Raw genomic sequence first — 23,473 nt, forward strand, 5'->3', positions numbered from 1 at the left:
CTTCCAAGAAACCTCTGAGTTACAGTTTGTCTTTCCAGAAGTCATTCAACTTAGATGATCATGTAACAGAGGCTGCGTCAGGGAAAGACTCCTCTCTTTCAAAGGTCAAATCTCTCTTTCAAAGGTCAGATCCAGAGGCCCCCAGAAGTACTTCTGATGGCAGCTCTCAAAGTACACACAGATAAAGAGAGAAGAGGCTGTTACTGTAAACACATGCCAAGTCAGATGGGTAATCTTCAGTTAAAACCAAGATCTTGATTTACTTTTGTTCTTATAAGAGAAATAACTCACAATCTCATTTTCTTCAAGGTATGACCCACAGACACAGCTGCAACAGAGCCAGACCATCTGATGGCTCTTGCTGTGGCACAAAAGTGTCCTCATCTGTTAGTTTTGATTTACACAGACTTTCTGTATTCTAGATGCAGACATCATATACATAGTAATGCAATAAAGATGGAGAAAGAATAAATACTGCTTTCTCATTTTCCAGGCATTAACAAAGCAGGAGGTTTTTATCTCTGCTGTTATAAGATTAATTAGTATGTTGTCAGCTCAGTTACAGCCTACAAATTACATAATTTAGGACAGTTTGTGCCTTATCCAAGTCTCTGCTAAGTCAAAAGAAGGACATTTTTTGGCCTCAGAAGGCTGTGACTCAAGCTTACAGTTTATTTAAAAATAATGCAGCTGCTCAGTAAGAATTATAAAATCATAGACACTTTTGTTGGAAGGGGCCTCTGGAGGCTATTTCATCCATCTTCCTCCTCTAAGGATTATTGTCAGCACTAGGTCAAATCAGCTAAGACTCTGCCCAGCTGAGTCTTGAACACCTGCAGGGTTGGTGATGGCACCACCTCCCCAGGCACGTGATCCAGACCTGTATCATTTTCCTAAAAAATGCTTTTTTCCTGATGCCCAACCTGAACCTCCCCAGCAATTTGTGGCTGTGGTTCCCTGGGGTATGCTCTGACATCTCCAGAGCACATGGCCCTGTCATCGTTATCACTGTCTCTCCATGTGGTCAATGGGCCCTTGTTCACCTGACCTTGTTAATTTCCCTTGGCCTCTCCTCACAGTTTTGTGCCCCAGCTCCCTTCCATCTTGGCAACCACCTGCTGAGCCTTCCTCAGTGTCTCGACATGACCCAGGGACCCAGACTGGCACCGTGGTCTACACGTGGGCTGCTCAGGGCTGAGCAAAGGGGATAAGATCTTCCCTTCAGCTGCTGGCCATGCTCCTCCTGATGTAGCCAAATACATTGTTTGCATTGAACACTGAGAACTTAATGTTAGTTTAGATTCAGCCTGAACATGAATGTTACTGCTACAACCTTTAGGACTTCTTCAACTTCCCAGCACATACATGTGCAGGGTTTATTCCAACCCAGATGCAGAACTCTGCATTTCTCCTTTCTGAACTTCATGGGATTTCCACTTGCCCAGTCCTCAAGTTTCTCAAGGTCCATCTCAGCTGGAATGATAGAGCGGTTTGGGTGGGAGGGGACATTAAAGCCCCACCCTGCCCCAGGCAGGGCCCCCTTCCCCCAGCCCAGGGGGCTCCCAGCCCCGTCCAACCTGGCCTTGAACCCTTCCAGGGAGGGGGCACCCACAGCTGCTCTGGGCACCCTGGGCCAGCGCCTCGCCCCCCACACAGAGGGGAATTTCTGTCTTACATCTAATATAAATCTTCTCTCTTTCAGTATAAAACCATTCCCCCTCGTCCTATCCCCACACCCCCTGACCCAGAGTCCCCCCCCACCTCTCCTGTCCCCCCCTTTAAGCCCTGGGAGGCCACTCGAAGGTCTCCCCGGAGCCTTCTCTTCTCCAGGCTGAACATCCCCAAATCTCAACTGCCATTCAGCAACTCTCAGTTCTGCCATTCAGCATGTCAGTCACACCCCGAAATTGAAAGTTGTCTGGAAATCTGCTGAGAATTCAGTCTGTCATTGTTTAAGGTGTTGATGACGAAGTTCAGTGCTGCAGACCCCAGTATTGACCCATGAGCTTTTGCACTCATTGCCAGTTAAGACTTGTGCAACCACAGTACCTTCATCTCTTCATTTGTCAAATTTGCTAGAGTTCCTAAATGTACCTGACAGTTTCCTGGAATTAACAACAACAACAACAACAAAAAAATGATCAAAGAACCAAATAGGTGAAATGTACATTGATTCAGCAATTTCTGTTCTTTTCTTTCCCATCTCCTGTTAATTGCTTGTGAGGGAAATGTCACGGCATGAGGTCCTCATAAGCTTCTTCCTGCGGGGAAGGTTTTGCTGAGAAACAGTTGGTTCTGTGCTTTTTGAGACCTTGCATTAATTGGGAGCCTGCTCCTTGTAAGGAAATGGACTTCAGTTTGCTTTGTTCCTCACCTCAGCAAGCTTTGGGTCATAAAAGGTATTGCCAGATGAACTGCCTGAATCCCTAATGCTTTCTCTTCCTCTGTAAGTCCTTCCCAGGGAACTGCTGAAAATTAGACACAATTTAACATAGGCAATTTTTCACATGGACACCAAATGTTGCTTTGCATTTTCTCTGTATGACTTTTTTTCTCTTCTCTTCTTTTTTCTTTTAGTATTTTGTTCAGTCCTTATATAAGAATACTTATCATTTATTCCTAGTTTCTGTATTCAAATAATTATCCTGAAGTAGTGGTAGCTTTCTCAAAAAGTTTTCTGTCCCTCCAAGATTGTCTCTGCATTGTGTTGTGAATGGAGCTGTGGGAAATACTGTCCATGTGGCCCAAAGTGAATTTACGATACTTTTGTGTAAGAAATGGCTTGGCAGGCAGTTAGACTTTTCAAAGCTGGGCTATCTAACTAAGGGCAGCAGCTGCTCAGTCTCTTTGTAAGACAGATTTGGGTTTGATGATCTCATTTTCATTTTCCAAAATTTAAGAGCTTTGGTTCTGGCACAGCAATGAATGTCTGCCCACATGGAATCAAATTACTTTCTATGAATCAGCTTTTTTATTGTGGCATCAAAAATAAAAAGCAATAATTTTGGTCAAATTATAAATAGTGCCAGGTAAAAATGTAACGCTTTCAGCTAAAATGTTTGTAAGGTCACTGCAGGTGATGGTTTGGCCTTGAACTCTTGAAAAGCCAGGAAAATTGACAGCATGGCTGTTTTCTGCAGCAAAATTTGGACAATAATGGGCATATGAAATTCAGTATCAGGTAATAAAGTTCATTTTAGAAGTTGTGCTTTTCCTAACATATAAATAAGAAGTGGGAATTTGTGGGGCAAACTGTTGCATGAGAAACTGGGAATTTTTCCATTAAATGCAGCATGGACTATGTTTTAAGAAACAGGAATATAGAAGGAAGACCTATTGGAGGGGAAAGTGGGCCAGAAGATGCCGTAGTAGTTTGGATAATGATCTGCACTTTGCTTTCTAATCTCTGTGCCATAGAACACCGGGAGAGCAGTGTGAGGTAGACCCCAGCTGAAGTGTCCTGGGTGCCACAAGCCAGCTTGCAGGAGGTTGTGGGGTTGCAGAAGGAGACCACAGTGTGGAAAGGGACTGTGGCCCAGTGGGAAGCCCAGGACCATGTGTAGCAATACTTTGTAGCTAGAAAAATTAAAATATGTTCTTTAACATTCTTTCATAGATTGCTGGATGTTGCTGGGTAAGTTACTTTGCTTTGCAAGCCACCTTGGAAAAATGGGAGTCACAACATGACATGATGCACAGTGCTCCATCAGGAGCAGATCCTCCTGCTTCCTATTAGTGCTACTATCATCATGGCCATCACACCTCAAATGTGAGGATGAAGCGTTCCAGCTGTATGTAGGGGTTAGCTACCCCATGTTAGCTACCATGGGGTGTCCTCTGTGCACGATTCTGTAAAAATTCACTGAAATTCGTTGGCTGTGCCTAGAGAAAAATGAGCATCACTGCAGCCGCTTACAGCCTGTCTTTGCTGCCTCCATCTCCATACAGTTGGGCGGCTGGGTGTCAGCCCTACGTAGCAGGCTAGCTCATGACGATGTGCCTTGCTCTCTCCTTTCAGGAGCAGGCACCGATGCCAACGTCTCCATAATCTTGTTTGGGGAGAACGGGGACAGTGGGACCCTGGCTCTGAAGGAGTCCAACAAGTCTAACAAGTTTGAGAGGAACCAGATGGACGAATTCAGCTTCTCGGACATGTTGAGCCTGGGAGATCTCTGCAAAGTGCGGATCTGGCACGACAACAAAGGTCAGAGCGGTGATTTGGGGGGAGTGGCAGAGGTTGGGATGACATTTTCATTCAAGGAAACACGTCCTCCTCTGTGGACATGGGGCAGGCTGACGGTACTGTTCCAAACTCTGCCGCAGGCTGGATAATCTCAAGGATTTTACCTGGATTCTCTGTCCCAGTTGGCCAGTCAAGACGTATCCCCCTATGTACAGGAGACCGTCTCCCTCCGTGCTAGCATAGTATCTGCTCTAATGGGTCCCCAGCTTCAGTCTGATCTTACAGCCACCACCACAGCACAGATAATGATAACTCCTCCCAAGCAAAGCCACCCAGCCTATTATCCCAACATACAGACCTTCTTAATGCAATACCTTTTTCACAGGCCAGTATGGCACTTTCCTAGCAATTTGATGCTATCAGTCTGACACTGAAACATGGGGTAGTGCAGCCTGGCATAACACATTGAGCTTTAGAAAATAGAACTAAAAGTCTGTGTCTTTCTTCATTAAAATCACTACTTCAGTGGGTAAGTGTGCAGTGCCCTGCCAAGAGAAAGAGATTCAGACGTTTGCCTGCTGCTGGACACTCTAACTGGTATCACAAACAGCAGAGCAGTACTCACTACCACTCTCACAGATATTTGTGTTGTTATTCAGACACCAAGCAGCATCTTGTAACAAACGCACCACTCACACTGCTGTGATGACATCTCATCCCATCCCATCTTCATCTAAGAGAAGATTTTGCATTAATAATGACTTGCTCGCTAATAGCAGAGCCTTGCTGCAGCCCAAATGTAAAGTTTGATGGCTGCCATAGACCCACTTGGGTCACCATTAACAAGGTGGTTTGGGCAGTAGTATTTATTGAAGTCCTGGGAAGAATGGCAGCAGGAGTACAGAGTTGTTACCTGGTTGCACTGAGGCACCTGGTTTATGGCTGGGCTGGGGTTATATGTCAATATGGATGTGGCCTGGCCATCATCTTCCTGACTTCTCCAAGTCGTGGCAGATGTGGAAGGCTGCAGGTCATGCAATGTTAATAAAAGATGCTACCTCTGGATCAGACTTTCCCACTGAAAGTTTGCCTTCTTATTTTTATTATAAAGAAAAAAAAAACATCTTATTGTACACCCTGTCTGTTGTGAAATACAGGATATATAACCATCCACCTAGCATGACTGTTTATTCTCAACTGCTGCAAGCTCTGGGCTTGTATTTATTACTCCCACAACACAGGACAATTGAGTTGATTAACCTCTGTAATATCATGTTATATAGCTGGTGCCGAATGCTGTAAGGGAGCTGCTTTTACCTGATTTTAGTTGCCAAAACACTTATTCTTTGAATCAGCAGTTTAGATGAAGAAATTGAAAGGTCTATCAAAATACCTGCTAGAGTTTCAGCTCAGCAAACAGGCATCTCTGCAGTTGCAAAGGTGGTTCAGACATCCTTCTGAGAGCAGCAAGAAATTCAACATGGACTTGCAGATTCATTTTTAAGTATATTATCAGCTAAAATGTCTACAAAGAGAACATTTTCCTCAGGAGACATGGTGGCTCCCTGGAAATTGGTCATGTTAACAGAATGAAAGGGATCCACCAGGTCACAGCCGATCCTTAGTGCTCAGGCATGTGAACAGGCTGGAATGTAGGAAGATGACAACTTGGTCAGAGAGAGGGTCTGTCAAGCCCAGCAGCTGTTTCCAACAGCAGCATCACTGGGTGCCTGAGGAAGAGGAGGAACTGAGCGAGCGTGTGTAATCCTTCCCCAGTCCTGCATCTTATAACGTGTAGCTCAGGGCATCTCCGCAACTGGATATCCTTTTGGTCCACTAAGTAACTTTCAGTGAATTTTCTCATTCAAGTGCTTGTCCAGACTCCCCAGCAGACATTTAGCACCCACAGCATCCTGTGGCAACAAGTCCCAAAGGTCTGCTCTCTGCTGCTTTGCAAGTGAACCCTGTTAATCTAGGCAGTTTTGCTGCCTTTTCCTTCTAGCACAAGTCATCACAGTTCACTTTCTCTGTGTCACTGATGATGTTGTTGATACAAGTTGGGGAGTTACCCCATTGCAGCTGAGCTATGGTAGTAGCTATCTGCATGCTCTTGATTAGTGGTAAAGGGAAGTAACAGAGTTTAGCCTTAGGTGAAGCAGTAAATAGACTCAATTAGTTTAAATTTGCTGTGGGCTAAGAGCATGTACCCACATAGCCACCACAAGTCAGCTAAAATAGTAAACCATGTGTCCAAAACCTGAAAAAATACTTCATATTTATGCATTCATTGCAACCTCACACACTTTTCTTATTTCCCTCATATCACTGGTTTCCACTTACAAATAATAGTTAATAGGACTTTTACCAGACCTAGGGTAGACTGCAGGGTTAAGCCTTGGACAAACAACATGCTCAGGTTTTGTTCAGCAAAAATGTGCTTTTTTTTTTTTTTTTTATCCCCAGAAAGAAGTAGTTTAAATCATAACATATGTTGTGTTCATTGTTCTTGCATTAGTCATGTGAAAGGCATATCCTATCTAAAACTTCACACAATGCAGCATGACAGTTATTTGGGTGGACAGGGTATTTATTACTGCTGGGATTCCCAGCTATTGCTATCTTTTGCATAGATTCCTGCTCTCTGTATATAATTTATATAAATTGGCTGTACCACTGGTTAGAAATTCCTGGCTCTATTTTTTTGGAAAGGAGTAGTGGGGTCAGGGATCAAGGGTCGTGTATGGTTTTTGTCAGATCCTTGGGGGACTTTGGGTATTAAATAAAAATGTGCTTGTTTTTAGCATTACTTTGAAGCATCAGATATTGATCATTCTTTCCTTAGTTTTTATTGTTTTTTTGACTAAAAGGTTTTCTGCCAATGGTCTGTGGAAGACTCAGCCTCATACTGGCCTACCTCATTGCTCCTCACATGCTGAATATTTGGAATATGGTTGATATTCTTTTCTTAATTTTCTTAATAATCAGTTTCAATGACAGCACCAGTTTGTTTTGACTAAAGGTACCTTTTAGTACCTACGGGCTAGTTAAGGGAACTAACCATCACAAGTCTTTTTCTTTCAGACATCACCTGGTCCCAGAAATCAGTCAACCAACCTGCCCCCCATTTCAGGATAAAATACATTTAAATGATTTACCCAAGGTGGGCAAATACTTTACCATGAAGTCCAGCTCACCATCTGTCCCGCTCAGTGAAATTTTGATGCACTGGCTTTGCTCCCAGTTCACATCCCACTTTTATTTATCTTTTCACTGAAATTTGCCTGTGGTGGGGTGTTCAGAGTTGAAGAGACAGTAATTGCAATGGCAAAGACCATCAGAAGGTCTTTAAATCGCAAATGCTGTGTTTGCCTCCTTTGGAAAAGCATGCCAATTTTATGGTCCCACTTTAATGCTTTTAAATGCTGTTTTCCCCACAAAAACTGCTGAGTGGCATCTGTGTATGAGATATAAAGGAGGAATGAAGCCCCCATCTAATTTCTCTGACTTCAGTAAAATTGATTAGAGAGGAAGTTGGCGCTCATTTGAAAACAGGCAGTTTAGAGACTTCACAATTGCAATTTCAAGGAACTTGTTCCTGATTTTTTAGATGTTTAGAGCTCACCAGTGAGATTCTGGCAACAATGAATTGCTATGAATGAAATTTAGTTTCAAGTTTTTCTCCATGTCTTTTCATCTTGCCCCTGTTTACTTTGAGATACTGATGTTCAACCTAATATATTTAGACTCCCTGAGCAAATTTAATCATTTCCAGACTCCCTATCTCCTGATCTCAGATAGGCACTGCGTATTTTCTCATATCTCAGTTCATTTACTTCTACATTTATGCAAGATCAGTATCTGTAGGTCTGTAGAAATGCTGGCTTTCTAAATATAGGCCTCAATTTTTTCACTGGTTTAAGGACTAAATCACCATTCTGGAAGAATGGTTTAAAGAAGTTTCTCAATATGTCAGGCGTGGAATTATGTACCTAGAAAAATCTTTTTTTTTTTGTTTTGTTGTTGTTGTTGCCTTTTTCTCCTTGCAGAAGGAGACATGGGAAATCTGGATTTAGCTCCCTCATCTGTCTGAGTAGATATGAACCCATATGATAAGCAGTCTTTCTGAAGTCATTAATTTCAGATTCTTGATTATCTCAGTTGCTGTCAGCCAAGGGGAGCCAGGAAGAGTCTAATTATGGATAAACCAGACTTCTCTGTGTTATTATAGGAGCAAAGACAGAAGTAAATAAGGTTATTCAGCCCAACTTCTTTTTTGCCTCAACAGGGCCCTTCTCTCAATTACACTAACTGCTATGACATTGTCTAACTGAGTTTTAAATAGCCTAACTGCCCCAGTGATTCCTTTTGGGTGATTTTTCCAATAGAGAAAGACTCTTATTCCTCTTTCTTGATCTGGAACCAACTCAAAAACATTAGTACATCCTTGTTTTTCCTTCTCTTTCTCTCAAGGAACTACCTTTTTAAGGAGCCATATCTTGGATCAGATCTTCAATTTCCCAGGCCTTGAACTCACGTGACTTTTCCAGAGATACATTTCTGCAATTCATGGACATTATTCCAAGATTTTTGGGCACTTGTTGGCCATAAATTATTAAAAGAAACCTAAAGATCTGCCTTTTCAGCTCTTTGAAGGGATTTTCTTAGCTATCAGACTTGAGAAGGGCTTTTCAAGCCCTCATTACTTGACTGTTGCCTCATAAACTCTTTTGATCCATGGGGCAGGTTTGTTGAATAGTTTCTGATTTAAATAAAAATTGAAAGGAAAATAAATTGATGTGTAAAACTGCCCAATGAGAGGAGAGCCCATCTTCCCCCCTGTTTTGTTGATGGCTCAGGACAGAGGAAGACAATGTCAACCCCTGCATCTTTCTCAATGGATTGAAGTCAACACCTTAGACGAGACACAAATGGGCATGCAAGCTGCAGAGCTGTGTAGCACACCAGCAACCATGCCATGGCTCCTTAGTCCCTTGAGTTGCCCAAATCTGGCTTCAACCCCTTGAGAGACACCAGCACCGACCCACAGAACCCTTTTCACATGCCATGCACCTTCTTCTCTATTCAGTGGTAGATTTTTTACTTATACTCAACAATCCTATCACAAAGATGTGCTACAGGCATGACAGCACAATCAGAAGACACTGCAAAGATCTCACAGTCTAGAGTTGACATAAAGTTAACAACAACAACAAAAAAAAAAGTTGTGAGCAAATGAAACAGCAGACTTGGAGGGAAGGTAAAGACGTCAGTGGTGACTTTGCGCAATCATTAATTTCTTCCCAATCTCCTGTAACTGCAGAACCCTTTGCTACTGAGCAGAAAGAGCCCAAAAGGCCAGATATAGCTGTAGAATTATCAATTCTGTAAAACCTTCTCTTTTCTACAAGCTTCCTTTGCTCCTCTTGGGGACAAATTATCCTACATCCTTGTTAAATGCTTTTGCATCAAGTATGCCTCAATAAAACACAAAATATGCTTCAATTGAAAGAATATCATCCAATAAACTGCTATATCTTCACTCTGAGCTGCTAAGTGGTTTTGCACTGGAGTAGTTTATCTGTAAGATGTGGGGATTTTTTTGTCTGAGAGTAATTTATGGGTAGTTTTGACCTGAGTCAAATCCTGGACTGAACAAGTTGCATAAACAGAGAAGGGGGGGCAGGGGACCTATTTTCTAAAACTGTCCCAAGTGTTAAGCTTTTGCTTTGTCAAAGGTTGTGAGAGGTTTTTCCATTGCCTGTCTGTTCTGATGAGAAATGTTGTGGTGTGAACTAACATGATCCTAAAGGAGAGATATACAAAATGGATCTATTTTTATTCTGCCGCTGGCTTGCTGAATGACCTTGCGTAAATCACATCCCTGTACCTCATTTTCAATTATGCAAATTAGGGATAAAAATTATTCACCTTCTTGAAGTGTTTTGAGATGTACTGATGCAAAACTAGATGCTATAATTTTAACACCTCACAATTAACACTCCATTTCTAGTGATCTGATGCTGCTATCAAAGCTCCCACTACTTTCTGGGTGATATCCCATATGGTGGAGTTTAGGGATGGATGGTCATCTAACCAGGCAGGGGATAAATAATGTCAGAGAACACAAGGCTGATGACTGGTCTTTGGAATGGTCATTACTTTATGTTTTGGAATATGTGAAAAGAAAAAAAAAAAATGTAATTATGGAGCTGAGCAGCACTGGTTGATGGTTGTGAAAGGCTGGCCAGCAGCAATTCTTCACTGGCCCCTGAGCAGTCAATGTCGCAAGCAGGATTTTTCTTTTACTCTTATGGAAATGTAAGCACCAGTAATGACAACTATTATCCTTGATCAGACATCAACTGCTTTCAAAAGCAAACCAAAGATGTGCTACATATAGACAATGGATGGAGAGGAAAGTCAATGAATAAGCCTGCAAAGAGTGAAGGTAGTTTAACCTCCACGGACATTTGTGTGTCCAAGCCTGGATGTAGTTCTACTAGCACAGAGTTGATCCCACCACATCTCACTTTTCAAGGAATAGTTAATATTCACTAAAGCAAGGTCAGGGACCAGGTGCCTGATGAGTTGTGAACCCACCAGACTTGGCTCATTCTCACTCTTTTTCTCCCATCCTCCAATTTTTCTATGTGTGTCAGAATAGCTTAGTATTTTAGGGATGAATATAGGCTGGGGCAAGTGCTGGCTTTTCCCAAGAGGACCAAAAGAAACTTCTGATACCGCAAGTTGGGATTTTAGTTAAATGAAGCAGTAACGTCATTATCTCTTTTACATCTACTACCTCCAAAGTCAGACTCAATTGCACTAATCACTGCAGAAATGCGTGACAAGGGGGTTACATCCAACCTGTCTGTCTAATGCCAGGAAAGCACAGACTTTTAGTCTTGCCTGGCAAAAAGACAAGATGGTCCTGCGAAGACCTTGCAAACATAGGCAGAGGGACATTGTCCAGCATCACTCAGTTGTCAGCTTGGGCTCTTTTGAAAAGGAGGATAAATGAGACAAAAAACTGCTCTTTTGGATAAGGACACTTAGGGAAGAGAATACATTTGCCTACATGACACTGAATTATACAACTGCCAGAGTCAAGCAAGCAAAGTGATTCTGTTTTCCCCAAAGCTCTTCTCCTCCTCTAATTATATTTGAAATGTTTTGCATGCTATTGAAAATGTCACTTCCAGCTGTGGACCATTAAGGAGCCTATGTGTCACAGCCACGGGTTTTATTAGGGCAGGTTTGCTGCTGGGGATTCAGCAAAACCAGCCTGGAGTGAAGTACCTTTTGTTACAAACACTGAATACTTGTTATAATGATAGGGGATCTTCCACAAAGGCACAGTGGTGGCCAGACTATTTTAAAGACTGAGACCTGCAAAATCAAGCAGGAAGCACTCAGATACGTGCTATTTATTCCTTGCAGCCCCAAAGCAGTAATGGAGACAGAGGTAGTGCTCCTGGTTTGTACTGGGGTCACTGCAGAAAAGCCCACGGTGTTTCTCCAAGACATCTGTGCAGTTGATTTGTTCCTGAGCCCTTGTTCCTTTGGTACTGTTGGTCAAGGTGCCAACAGGATACAAACAGATGTGCTCTGGCTCTTCTGCAAGCATTGAAGGCCGAGTGACGGAGCAGCTCTGGCTTTCATAGTGGGTCAAGATCCACCATCCAGCAGTATCCAGGGAAAAGGCCAATGAGCCATCGCTACAGGGATCCTCCAGTTTCTCCTGCACGGCCAGGCTGTGTGAGCAGTAGACAGGACTTAGTAAATTCCTTCCACCCTGCTACATCCACACCACTTTTCTGGCTCCTCTTCTTCACTCTTTCACCTTTCACTGATGCCCACTTCATAAACCAGATTGTGCTGAGGATCTGATGCCTGTGGGTTTACATCCATGTGGGATGTAGTTTCCTTTCCTGTTGTTTCTTAGGTGCTGTAATCTCTGTGAGCCCATTGCTCTGCAAAAGCAGAACAGAACAGAAGGTGTAAACAGGGTAATATTCTGAAACCAGGATTTCATGACCTGAAAAGTGGTTCTGCAAACAGTTTCTTCTCCTTCCACTCATGTGCTCCCCAGCACACAGAGCCAGCTCAGCAGAAGGAAAGTCTTACATTTAGACTGTACGCATTACTGGACTTTGCATTTTTTTCCAGATCAATGTGAAAATAAATTGAATGTATCTTTTCCAAGCCTGAAACAAGAGAAAAACAATACTTTGTCTGATAAAGCAGAATAGTTTTCTCCAGCCCTGAATCAATCCTTCCATTTCCATATCAGCTTTTAAATGGAGTTTAGTGATGTGGCAGTGAAATGTTTGATGTGACACCACTCATGGCACTGGGGGGACATGGACAGCGTGGGAAGATGTGCTGCTCTGGACATAGCCAGTACAACATTCACCTGGGGGGAATTATCTCTCTCAAGACATGAAAAGCAACACAGGATAGTTTTACAGCTTCCAGGTCTCCTAATCTAATTTAAGTTGCTAACCGTCAGGAAGGAAAACAAGAAAAAGAAAAGATCAATTCTAGTGAGAGAGAAGAGAAGTATTTTTTCTTTAAAGCAGACAGAAAGATACTTTGGGGCAGTAGCACCATTTTTCTAAGAGTGACCAGCCAGGTCCTTGATTTGAGGCACCCTTGTTTTGAGCACCCTTGCTTTAAGGGACACCCTGCTGATGTTTGGTTTTCAGTGTTGATCCCCTGAAAGAGTCCAGAGCTTGCTCTTTAAATAACCCAGAGCTGATAAGTGTGTATTTTGCATGGAACACCAGGAAAAGCTGCACTTTGTCCTTACTTTGCCCTCAACTCCCTGTGATAAAAGAGCAGGTTTTTGTTGCAGCTCTCTTGGTGAGCAGCTGCTGGGACCAGACTGGAGAAGAGGGAGGAGGGAATGTGCCTCTCAGTCAGTCTCTTTTCTGATACTGCTGCTGAGCACTGATCCTGTCCTAGCTGTGCTATGCACTGCTGTCAACAGGACTAAGATCACCAATTTATTCTATTCCAGTCTGCAGTCATTGATATCTCTTGTTGGAGAAGAGTGGGATGTTTTTATCTCTTTCATCCCGTACTGTTTTAACTAAAGTTTTGATGGAAACGAAGCAGTCTTCTGAATATGCTGCAGAGATGTTCATTGAACTTAAATGGAAATGAGCCTGCCAAAAAGATTAACGGCTGATACTGCCAACAGGTTTAGAATAAATTTCCAAACAACCGCAAGGAGCAAGTTGCTCCAGTTAGAGCACGGTCGGAACCTTGGGGAATGTGATAAGATCTGCCCAAGAGACAGCAAACTGGTGAGGGTCTGTGAGGGTACTGCATGCCAGCCCACCCCCAAAGCCCCACTCAGTACCTCTGACCTGCTGCTGCAACCTGGAGGAGGTCTTGGGTAGAACATCCAAGTCCCCTGCCTCCACCTGTGGTATTTGCACAGGGCTTGTCGCTGGCACACGGCGCTGTCCTCCCAGTCCAGAGACAAGGACATACTGGACAGAGTCCAGTGAAGGGCCACAAAGATGGCTAAAGAATTAGCATCTGTTGTATGAGAGTCTGAGAGAGCTGGGACTATTCAACTTAGAGAAGACAAGGCTCGGAGCGATTTTATCAATGTGTACAAGTATCTGAAGGGGAAATATAGAAGGTGGAGCCAGGCTTTTCTCACCAGTGCTCAGTGAAAGGACAAGAGGCAAAGAGCACAAATTGAAATACAGGAAATTCCATTTAAACATTTAAAAAAAGGTTTTTTCTCTGCATGGGTAATCAAACACTGGCACAGGTTGCCCAGAGATGTTGTGGAGTCTCCATCCTTGGAAATATTCAATAACTGACCAGACACAGCCCTGAGCAACCTGCTTCATCTGAGCTTGCTCTAATCAGTTGGTTGAACTAGATGTTCTCCAGAGGTCCCTGTCAGCCACATTGGTTCTGCAGTTCTATGCTTTAGAAATTTATGGGCAAGTGGTGCCTTTTTTTGAGGTTTGTGCTTTGTAGTGGATCATTTCCTAGCTTGAGGAAAGTCCAGGAAGACAAAGTACAAAACAGGAATGACTGTGAGGCTGGTAGAGAACTGCAAACACATGGTGTGGAGGAACTGTTGTCCACAGGAGCAGGGTAACTTGTTGATGTAATTCAAAAAGGTGTCATCATTTCCTTTTCAGGGCTAAAGAGGATTAATATTTACAAACTAAGGAAGTAGGTACATGGCAGTGAGTTCTTGGAAGAGCAAGAACTGTTTAATGTCTCTTGGATGTAAATAATAAATCACCAGAGATCGCTCATCATGAACATAACCTTTCTTTGACTGACTAATAACAGGATTTGTAAATAGAACTGTCAGAACTTCCCATCCCCCCAAGCTCAACAAGGGCTTCTTCTATTTCAACAAAGAAATCAGGAAAATGTTCCCAAATGCCCTTTTCCTAATTTTTAAGTTCCTTTTCCACTGAGGGAAGAAAAAAAAAAAAAAAAAAAAAGAGAGAAAGTAGAAAACTAAAAGGGAGCTACAAATCCTTAAACGACCCCAAGGCAAAAGTTAGGTGATTTGGTGGTCCCTGATGGAGCATCCATCACTTTAGTCTATCCATCCATCCATCCATCCATCCATCCATCCATCCATCCATCCATCCATCCATCCATCCATCCATGCATCCATCCATCCATCACTATGTTTATGTAGAGCCACAGCATTAGTGAATTCACCTAAGCTGCTTAGCAAAGTCAGGATAGCATGAGTAATTTCCTTGTATGTGCTAGTTGACAGGGCCAAAGGAGAAAATTGTGATTTAACTTCTGACCTTCAAATCCAAATATGAAGGGTCTGGAGGTAATATAGGCCATAGAGAAAGACACTAAACTCTAAAGCTTGTGTCCATCGAGCACTCCCAAAATGTGAAGGGGCCACTGTTGTGGTTTGGGCCTGGTTGGCAGACAACCACCACTCAGCAGTTCTCTCTCCCTTCCCCTCCGGCAATGAGAAGGGACAGAGAGCCAGGCTTGGGGTTCGAGATAGGACTGGGATGGGGAAAAATTCCCCTTTATGATCACGAGCAAAAGGCAGACTCGTTAGGGGAAGAAAAAAAGAACATACATTTATTACAGACACTAACAACACATAACAGAGTAGGACAGTGAGAAGCATTGTCACACCTTGAGAACACCTTCCCCCCACCCCTCCCTTCTTCCCGGGCTCAGCTCTGCTCCCGATATCTCTACCTCCTCCCCCAGTGGCGCAGGGGCAGGGAATGGGGGGTGCAGTCAGCGCTGCCACTTCCCTTAACTTCCGTGAGGGGAGTGTCTGGAACTTGTTCCCCCTGCTCCATCGTGGTCCCCCTCTCACAGGAGACAGTCCTCCACACACTGTCTCCAACATGAGTTCCTCCCATGGGCCGCAGCGTTCCCCACACTGCTCCGTCACGGGTCACTAACTTCCACCGACTGGATTCCCTCCCACGGCTGCAGCCCTTCCCGAGCTGCTCTGGCGTGGGACTCCCCTGCATGCTGCAATCCTCCCAGCGCTGAGTTACAGCAGTGGGGATGCCTTTTCCCACGAGACCCTGGCCTTCTTCGGGCACAGCACCTTGATCAACCAGGTGGAGGTCACAGGCCATAAATCAGTGTCTGCTCTACTGTAGATCTTCATGGGTGGCAGGGGGGGGCCGCCCTGCCGTCTCCCCACAGGATACAGGGGGGTCTCTGCTCCGGCACACCTCCCCCCTCCTTTCTTCCTCCGTTCCCCCACTGACCTTGGTGTTCACGCAGCTGCAGCAACTCCTCCTCACAAGTCCCACTGCCCGTCACCACGTCCCTTCTTAAATACGTTATCACAGAGGCGCAGCCGATTGGCTCAATTTCCCAAACAGAAGTGGAGCTGACGTGGAGCTGGGGGAGCTTCGAGAAGCTTCTCACAAGGGGCCGCCTGGATAGCCCCCTCCCCTGCCACCAAAAAACTCCACCACTCACTCAACCCAGGACAGCCACCACAAACCATACATACACCACTATGTCTGTTTTAATAGCTACAGATATGTGTGGTGAAAGAGCGAAGGTTAGGTGGAACATGAACTCATACCTTTGTTTTGGCTTTAAGTCTTCATGTTGCCCTTAAAATAGAAGGAAGAATCAGCAGCTGTATCTGTGACAGAAGCTGCTCTGTTAACTTTAGCCCCTAAACCCACTGATTTCCAAGACATCTCATGCTTCTGGCTCTAAAAAGCAGTTCTGTAGGGCCCTGATTTCCCTGGGGCTTTGTAAGGGCTTGTCATCCCTAATGAACACTAGTGCTTCTTCCTGGGACAGTTCCCCTGTTGGTATGTTGACAGAGGACACCGCCATCCCCAGCTCTGTCTGCTCCCTGCTGCTGCTACTGGTATTGCAGTAACTCCATTTCATGCAAAGTGCTGGGCAAGGACAAGCAATGGCCCCTTGAATTCTAGCTTATCCAGGACCATGCTCCAACACCCTTATATATGATCAAAAACCAGTAACTCCTTCAAAAGCATTGCCGGACTCTAGAAAGAGGGATTAGATTATGGTCTTAAGCAAGCTGACATTGCTTTTGGTATCAAAACAGCATAATATTCACTGGTGATACTATCTGAAGCAAATACTAAAAATTTCTAGCACCAGAAGGCTGCTACCAAGAAGAAGTATCTCACCCCCTTACCCAAGGCATGAAAAGATACCCAAATCTTTTTTATTCTGTTGTTTTACTAGGAATTGCACCAGGTTGGCACTTGGAATATATTGAGGTGACAGATTCTGCCATGGACAAGACATTTCGCTTCCAGTGTGATCGCTGGCTGGCTAAAAGTGAAGACGATGGTCAGCTCATAAGAGAACTGGCTTGTGACAATAATGATATCCTGGAACTGAAGGAACGGACCAGTAAGTTTAGAGTTGGTTTGTTGTATTTGCTGAGGGACCTCAGAGGCCATAGAACCGCATTTCCTGCAAGATGTTTCACTAAGATTTCCCATGCAATAGGCACTTGTATTTGCAGGTTTCAAGCACTGGGTTATTTAAGGTACTCTAGTTAAAAAGTGCAATGCTATGATAAGAAAGAAATAAATTGGGATTTATAAGAATGAAAAAGATCTCATTCTGGGTTGAAACTTAAGAAGGCCGCATCTGCAGCTGTTAAATCCAGCAGTAATCCATAAGGACTCTCGGTTATGGTCTCATCAGAAATAACAGGCTTGAGTCTTCGATGTGGAAAATAAGTTCAAACCCTAAGGCTTTGTAAGTTACATTGCTCCAGCTTCCTCCTTAACACATTCTGGGCTACTAGATCAAGCATCACAGCTAAACATGGTGGCTGAGATTAACATCCCATGGCCTTGGGTCTTCTCTGCCTAATTCCACTGAGTCCCAGGCACACAGAAGTCAAAAGTCCCACAGATTTCAGTGTGGTTCCATCCTATTTTGCAAATGTTTTCTTGTGTGCTGTGATAAATATTAGGAAGAGAGTTTTTAAGCAAAGTGACAGTGAAATTAAGAGATCTTTCTCGCCATCTGCTCTTCCTTTTCTGTTTAACGTGTGTGTTAATTATGCTTTAAAGCCTATGAGATTCTCACAGTAACAAGCGACAGAGAGGATGCAGAAACAAAGGAAAACATCTGGATCATCTTAGAAGGAAAGCTGGGACGCTCAAAAGAATTCCTTATGGAAAACTCGACCAAGAAAAGAAGATTTGAAAGGTAGTGAGACAGGATGGTGGGCAAGAGAAATTCCCCACAGCTGTGTGTCTTCCTTAAATGCCACCTCTTCTCCAGGGTGGCTTATAGAGCTGTGTTTGTGCCATGGTGTCTCTCATCCCCCTTCCTAAAAGGCTAATGACTTCTTACATGGAGTAAAAGGAAGATGTAAAATTATTTTCTGATGGGCAGACACAGAGCATGTTTCAAAATGATAAAAAAAAAAAAGGCATTTGGTAAAAGGAAATGTAGATAGTGCGTGTGTGTGTGTCCATCCTTTTGTATTACTACATACAAACAGGCTTCTGGCAAGCCCCAGGGAGGCTGTGTATTTTTGACATGGGAGGAGCAGAAAGAAGCTGGAGGTGGTTTTAGTTCCTTTTACAGCATCTCACTGGCAGTAGGAATCAGAGAGAAAGTAAAAATAGTTGGAGGCTAAATGTTGTCAGAGCTGTTCAGATTTGACTTTCCAGATGAATCTGGAGGGGTGAGGCTGAAAGATCACTGTTGCATGAGGAAAGCTGAATATCAGCCTTGTGTACAGATAAGCTGGAGGCACATCCGTGTAACATGAGGCAGATTCCTTCTCCCATGTGGGACCAAAGTACACCAGATGTGAGATGGGTTTTCTACTTTTTTTAAGGACACAGCCCACCCTTAGGAGATGAGAACCTCTTCAAAGTCATGGACACTGCCAATGTTCTGTTGCTTTGCAGGGAGGAAATGTTTTTCTTGTGTCTCTGTAAAGAAAGGTGAAATTACAGCTGATGTGGATTTTAATATGAATGGCTGAGATTTCATGTGAAACATGAAAGATCAGGATGAGCTTCCTCCTGACCTTAAGCTGATGGTGTCTACAGTGGAGTTGAAGACACTGTTCTCCAAAGCATTAGTCACATTCTTGGAGGCAGGTTGGAATAAGAACTAGTCCAAGGAGATAAACCTTGCAGATACACAGGGGACATGACAGGGAGCCAGCCAAGGGTTTGACAGAGACCTATTGTTTCTCTGAACTGTTTTCAAGCTGTGCTTCAGGAATGGTGGCTGAACTAGCAAGTTTAAAACAGTTATGGTGAGTAGATGTATAACAGATACAGAATCTGTCAAGGATGAATGAATAAGTGCTGGAGGGGAAATTAGTCATTCTTTAGCTTTATCTATAATGAGGCAAATTGATTTTGTGTGTGAAACAGCTCAAGTTTATCCTGGAGAGTCCCAGTGACAACAATTTAAAGCGTCATCCTTAATCAGAGAACTTAAATATAGAAATTGTAGTTTGTGTTGAATGATTGTAGGTTAAATCAAATGACTTTAAATGAAGACTTATCTTCTATCTTACATAGCCATGTGTAAATTACTTAATGTCCATATGAGACAAGTTGATGCCATCCTTCAGGATACTAATTGAAACTACTCCTTGTTTCCTGCAGGGGAGGAACAGACACATTTCAGTTTTCTTCGAAGAACGTTGGTGGTATTGCAGCCATCTGTGTTGGTCACTGCCCAAAAGATGGGAAGAAATCATCTGAAAAAGCTGATGTCTTCTGGCATGTCCAAGAGATTATCATAACGGAGATGGAGCTTTGCAACAAGTAAGTGCCTTCTCCTCTCCAAGGAGCCACTCCAGGAGGCCATGGGGAAGCTGAGCAGCTCTGAATGCGTCCTCCTGAAGCATTTCAGACTTCAGCAATAGCAGAAAGTCTTATCAAAACTTAATCCCTTTCTGAAAGCTGAGGACAAGCTGTTTGGTGTGTCAAGTACAGAGCATCCCTGCCTGACTTGCCTGTACAATTTCTGAGTTGTTAGAGACAGCATTTGCATGTGCAGATAAGTTTATAAACAAGTTGGCTCGGTTGAATCTCTCAACTATGACAAATTAATGTCTCAGCTTGTGGAAAATACTTAGACTGACTGAAATTTAAGGAGTCTGTGGGATGCTCTGCACAGACCAGCCTTTAAGTAAAAAGAAAATGTCCTAGAAAAATGTTGAGAATAAGACAAAACCTGAACCTCTGATTCAGACCAGTTTGGGTGAGAGATCCTTCTGGTATGGTCCAAAAGGCCCACTGGAAATGTTTCAGTCATGCAGCTTAGCTACTCTGATTGGAATATGATTGAAATCTGCCATGGTTAAAAAAATGAATGTGTCTGAAGACCTCTGAGCACGTCAGGTCCTAAACGCTTTGGTCTGAGCCCCATCTTTAGAAGGGGTAATGTTCACTACTCAAGGAGCAGATAGCACAGGGTCTATGCAAGAACCAGAGGAGATCAACCATTTCCAGAAAAACTGCTCTTCAGAGAAAATATCCACAATATTAATTGTGGATTTCTTTTCTTCTCCATGGTATTTCCATTGCTACTAAAGAATTTAACTATAAGGGGGTTGTTCCAGCTGAGACAATTGAGTGTTTAAGAAAAAATCCTTGAAGTGGTTGTGGGTTTTTTTTTAGAAGCTAAGAGTCTCTCCTAGCAAATTAATCAGCCAGCAGAAGATTCACAATAATATTTGCTGAACAAAAACTCAGTCAATTACATACTAAAACATGTTCTTTTCTCCTGGTGGAGAAAAACCTGGAATCCTTAATGGCCAGCTGTGCAATCAAATCTGTGCACTGAACTCACTGGGAGCATGTTGAAACTGCTGAAACAGTGTGTTTTGAAGGGGCCAAAGATCTTCTCATAAAGGCCCAGTATTTCTAAAGTTGCTTTAAATCAAGGAGGGCAGCCAGGAGATACAGGTAAAGCCTGCAGCCTGTCATTGTACCGAAGCAGGGCTCCAGCTCTGGAGGTGCAGCACTTCACAGCAGTGTTTGCTCTGCAAACTATCAGCTGGAGCAGATTGTACTGTGAGAGTAAGTTCTCGCTTCAGGTATTCCGGATCCTAAACATCAAAAAACCACACCCAGTCAAGACAAAGACCAAATTAAAAGTTATGAGATTGCTGTAGTTTTGAATTATGGAATTTTTGCCTTTTAGTAGTAGGTCTTAGTATGTGAAAGGGCTGTATTTAGAAGCTTTTTCTTGAAAATCTCAGGGCTAGAAAGGTCATCTTCTGTCTTCTTGCCCCTCGTGAAGACTGGCACGCTCCATCATAACTCCAGATCATGAGACATTACATAGCCCAGGAAATAAACCTGCAGCAGCAGGCAACCGCTCCACCCCACTCCCATTCATTTTTTCTGACCCTGAGCCTAAAATTTTTTTTCCCAGCAGAATTTCTCATTTACAAAGCTTCTTTCCAGAGAAAGGAGTGCTTTACTTTGGCTGTGGAAAAGGTCAAAAGTGTTGGAATTGCTTAAGAAGCACAGTACTGCTGGAATTGCAGTAACCCTTCCTCTGGGTGTTTATTTTACGCACACGCACTGCCATCCAGCTACAATCCCTCCAGGAGGACCTGCTGCAGTTTAATGAAGGCGGGGCAGGGGGGAAAAAAACTCATTTGGAAATGATCTGCATCAGTGGAAATGAAATACATCGTGAAAAGCAGAGTGCTCCATCCTCTGGCCAGGTGCCAGGTACGTGGTAATTTATGGATGTGCTATGTGCTCCCTGCACATCACCCGAGGCAGCACTGCAGAGCCAAGGGCTTTCGGCATCTGGTACCTATCATTTCTGTGCTTAGTGCTTTTTCTTTTTTTGCCTGCTAAGGAAGGACTGGATGATCTAGATGAGGAAAGGGTGGGGAGTTAAACCTCCTCCTCCTCCCATCTTTCCCATTCCCTTTTTCCTAGTTCCTAGCCCAACCCTAACCATGCCATCAGTGAGGGTAATTGTTGATCTCCCTGCTCTCAGACCAGGGCTGCGTTAGCTGCGGGGTTGATTGTTCATCCTGCCTTGGAGGGTCTGTAAATGGGCATGTCATTGCACAGGCAAAACCGGTGACAAGTGCCCCACACCAACCCTCCCACACGCAAGGTGGCTGTGGCTGTCCTCGGGAGATGTTGGGTTTTCCAGTTGCAGCTGGAATGTTCAGTCAGGGCTGTCTTTCTAGAGAGAAACTCTAGTGCTACCATATCTAGGGAAAAGTACTGAAGCAGAATTAATGATGGGCAATTTAGTAGCATGCCCAGTCACATTTTCCCAGTAAAGTGGCCATTCATGTCATTGACATGCTGTTAATTTTCCTTTGACAGATACTTCTTCAGGTGCAATGTGAAAATCCCTCTGCGTTACAAGAGACGGGACTACAAAGTCTTCGAGTGTGCCAAGGTCACCGAGAGCTTTGCCAGCAAAGCCCGGAGCTTGGTGCCAGTCAAATATGAGACCATCGTGGTCACAGGCTTTGAAAAAGGTGCGGGGACCGACGCCAACGTGTTCATCACCATCTTCGGGGTGAACGGGGACTCGGGAAAGCGGGCGCTGAAGCAGAAGTTCAGGAACCTCTTTGAGCGGGGCAAAACTGATAGGTTTTACCTGGAAACGCTGGAGATGGGGGAGTTAAAAAAAGTCCGGATTGAGCATGACAACAGCGGTTTAGCACCAGGCTGGCTGGTGGAGCGGGTGGAGATCACCAACTCGGCAACTGGTGTGACCACCATATTTCCCTGCGGGAAGTGGCTGGATGAAAACCGGGGCGATGGGTTAATCTGGAGGGAGCTTTTTCCTAGGTACTGAGGAGGGCAGGGCTGCAAGAGGGTTTTGGTCCCTTCTGCATATACATTTTTCTCATTATATGATTTTATATTACATTTTACTTTTTAAAACGCTGCGTTTTATATTGAGAGATTTTTAGTAGCAAGATGTGCTTCCTGGGTTAACATTTTGTAAAAGTAATACTGCTTTTTTTAAAGTGCATATAAAATTGTGAATGAAAGAAATACATTTCTCATGTATTTATGATTAAAAGCCACAACTAGCAGAGCCATAAACCATCTTTTAATAGCTCAGATAACATCTTCTGCTTTCAGTGCTTTGCCCTGCCAGGGCTGGGAAAGCCTGCTGACCTCCATCACTGATGGGGTCCCCTTTTAGTTGAGTAAAGAAGATAAGAGAATTGAGCCAATATATTTAAGAAAATTGAGCTTGGAGATCCCAGTTTTTCCCACTTCTGGCATCTGTGAACACCGCATATCTGTACACACAAATGCACATCTCCAGAAGGCACTGCATGGAAAGCAACGGGCACAGCAGGGCTTTCTGCAGGATTGTGGGGAGGGACTCCTTATCCACCCAGACAGGTCTCAACAGGTGGGATCTGGGTGGTGTTTTCCACCCGTGGGCTTTCCCCCAAAGTCAGACCCAGCTCTTGGGCTGAATTTTTCTGTGTCTGTCCAGAGCTGTAGCAGCAACCGGATCAAAAGACCTACCAAATAATTAATTCCACTTCAAGGGATCTGTGCTAACTATATTCAAAGCTGCCTCAGGATTATTTTACCCTATATGGTCTGCATAACAACTCTGTTTCAGAGCAGTTGACATTCATTCTATTCATTTTCTTTTAATAAAGTTTGCTGTTTTGATTTTTTTCTGTGGTGGAGAAGGGATTTCCTGGCCACAATAAGGTCCAGTGCTCCTGTAGATGAGCTCTTCCCAGCTAATTGCCTCTCTACAGGTACCAATAAAAGCTGCTTACAAATCATTACT

The 23,473-nt window shown here is 43.7% G+C and overlaps 1 protein-coding gene across 1 annotated transcript in view; it reads left to right on the plus strand.

The window, feature by feature from the left end:
* LOXHD1 (lipoxygenase homology PLAT domains 1) overlaps positions 1–22,685 on the plus strand; it is a 118,487-nt gene extending 95,802 nt beyond the window's left edge. The window contains exons 35-39 of the mRNA XM_033011102.2: positions 4,019–4,204; positions 16,910–17,080; positions 17,755–17,893; positions 19,321–19,482; positions 22,024–22,685. Coding sequence (XP_032866993.2) covers positions 4,019–4,204; positions 16,910–17,080; positions 17,755–17,893; positions 19,321–19,482; positions 22,024–22,504 — 1,139 coding nt within the window. The 3' untranslated portion in view covers positions 22,505–22,685. The remainder of the gene's footprint in view (positions 1–4,018; positions 4,205–16,909; positions 17,081–17,754; positions 17,894–19,320; positions 19,483–22,023) is intronic.
* The last annotated feature ends 788 nt before the right edge of the window (positions 22,686–23,473 follow it).

This window comes from Tyto alba, unplaced genomic scaffold, assembly GCF_018691265.1.
Source record: "Tyto alba isolate M040663 unplaced genomic scaffold, T.alba_DEE_v4.0 Super-Scaffold_42, whole genome shotgun sequence".
NCBI lineage: Eukaryota > Metazoa > Chordata > Aves > Strigiformes > Tytonidae > Tyto > Tyto alba.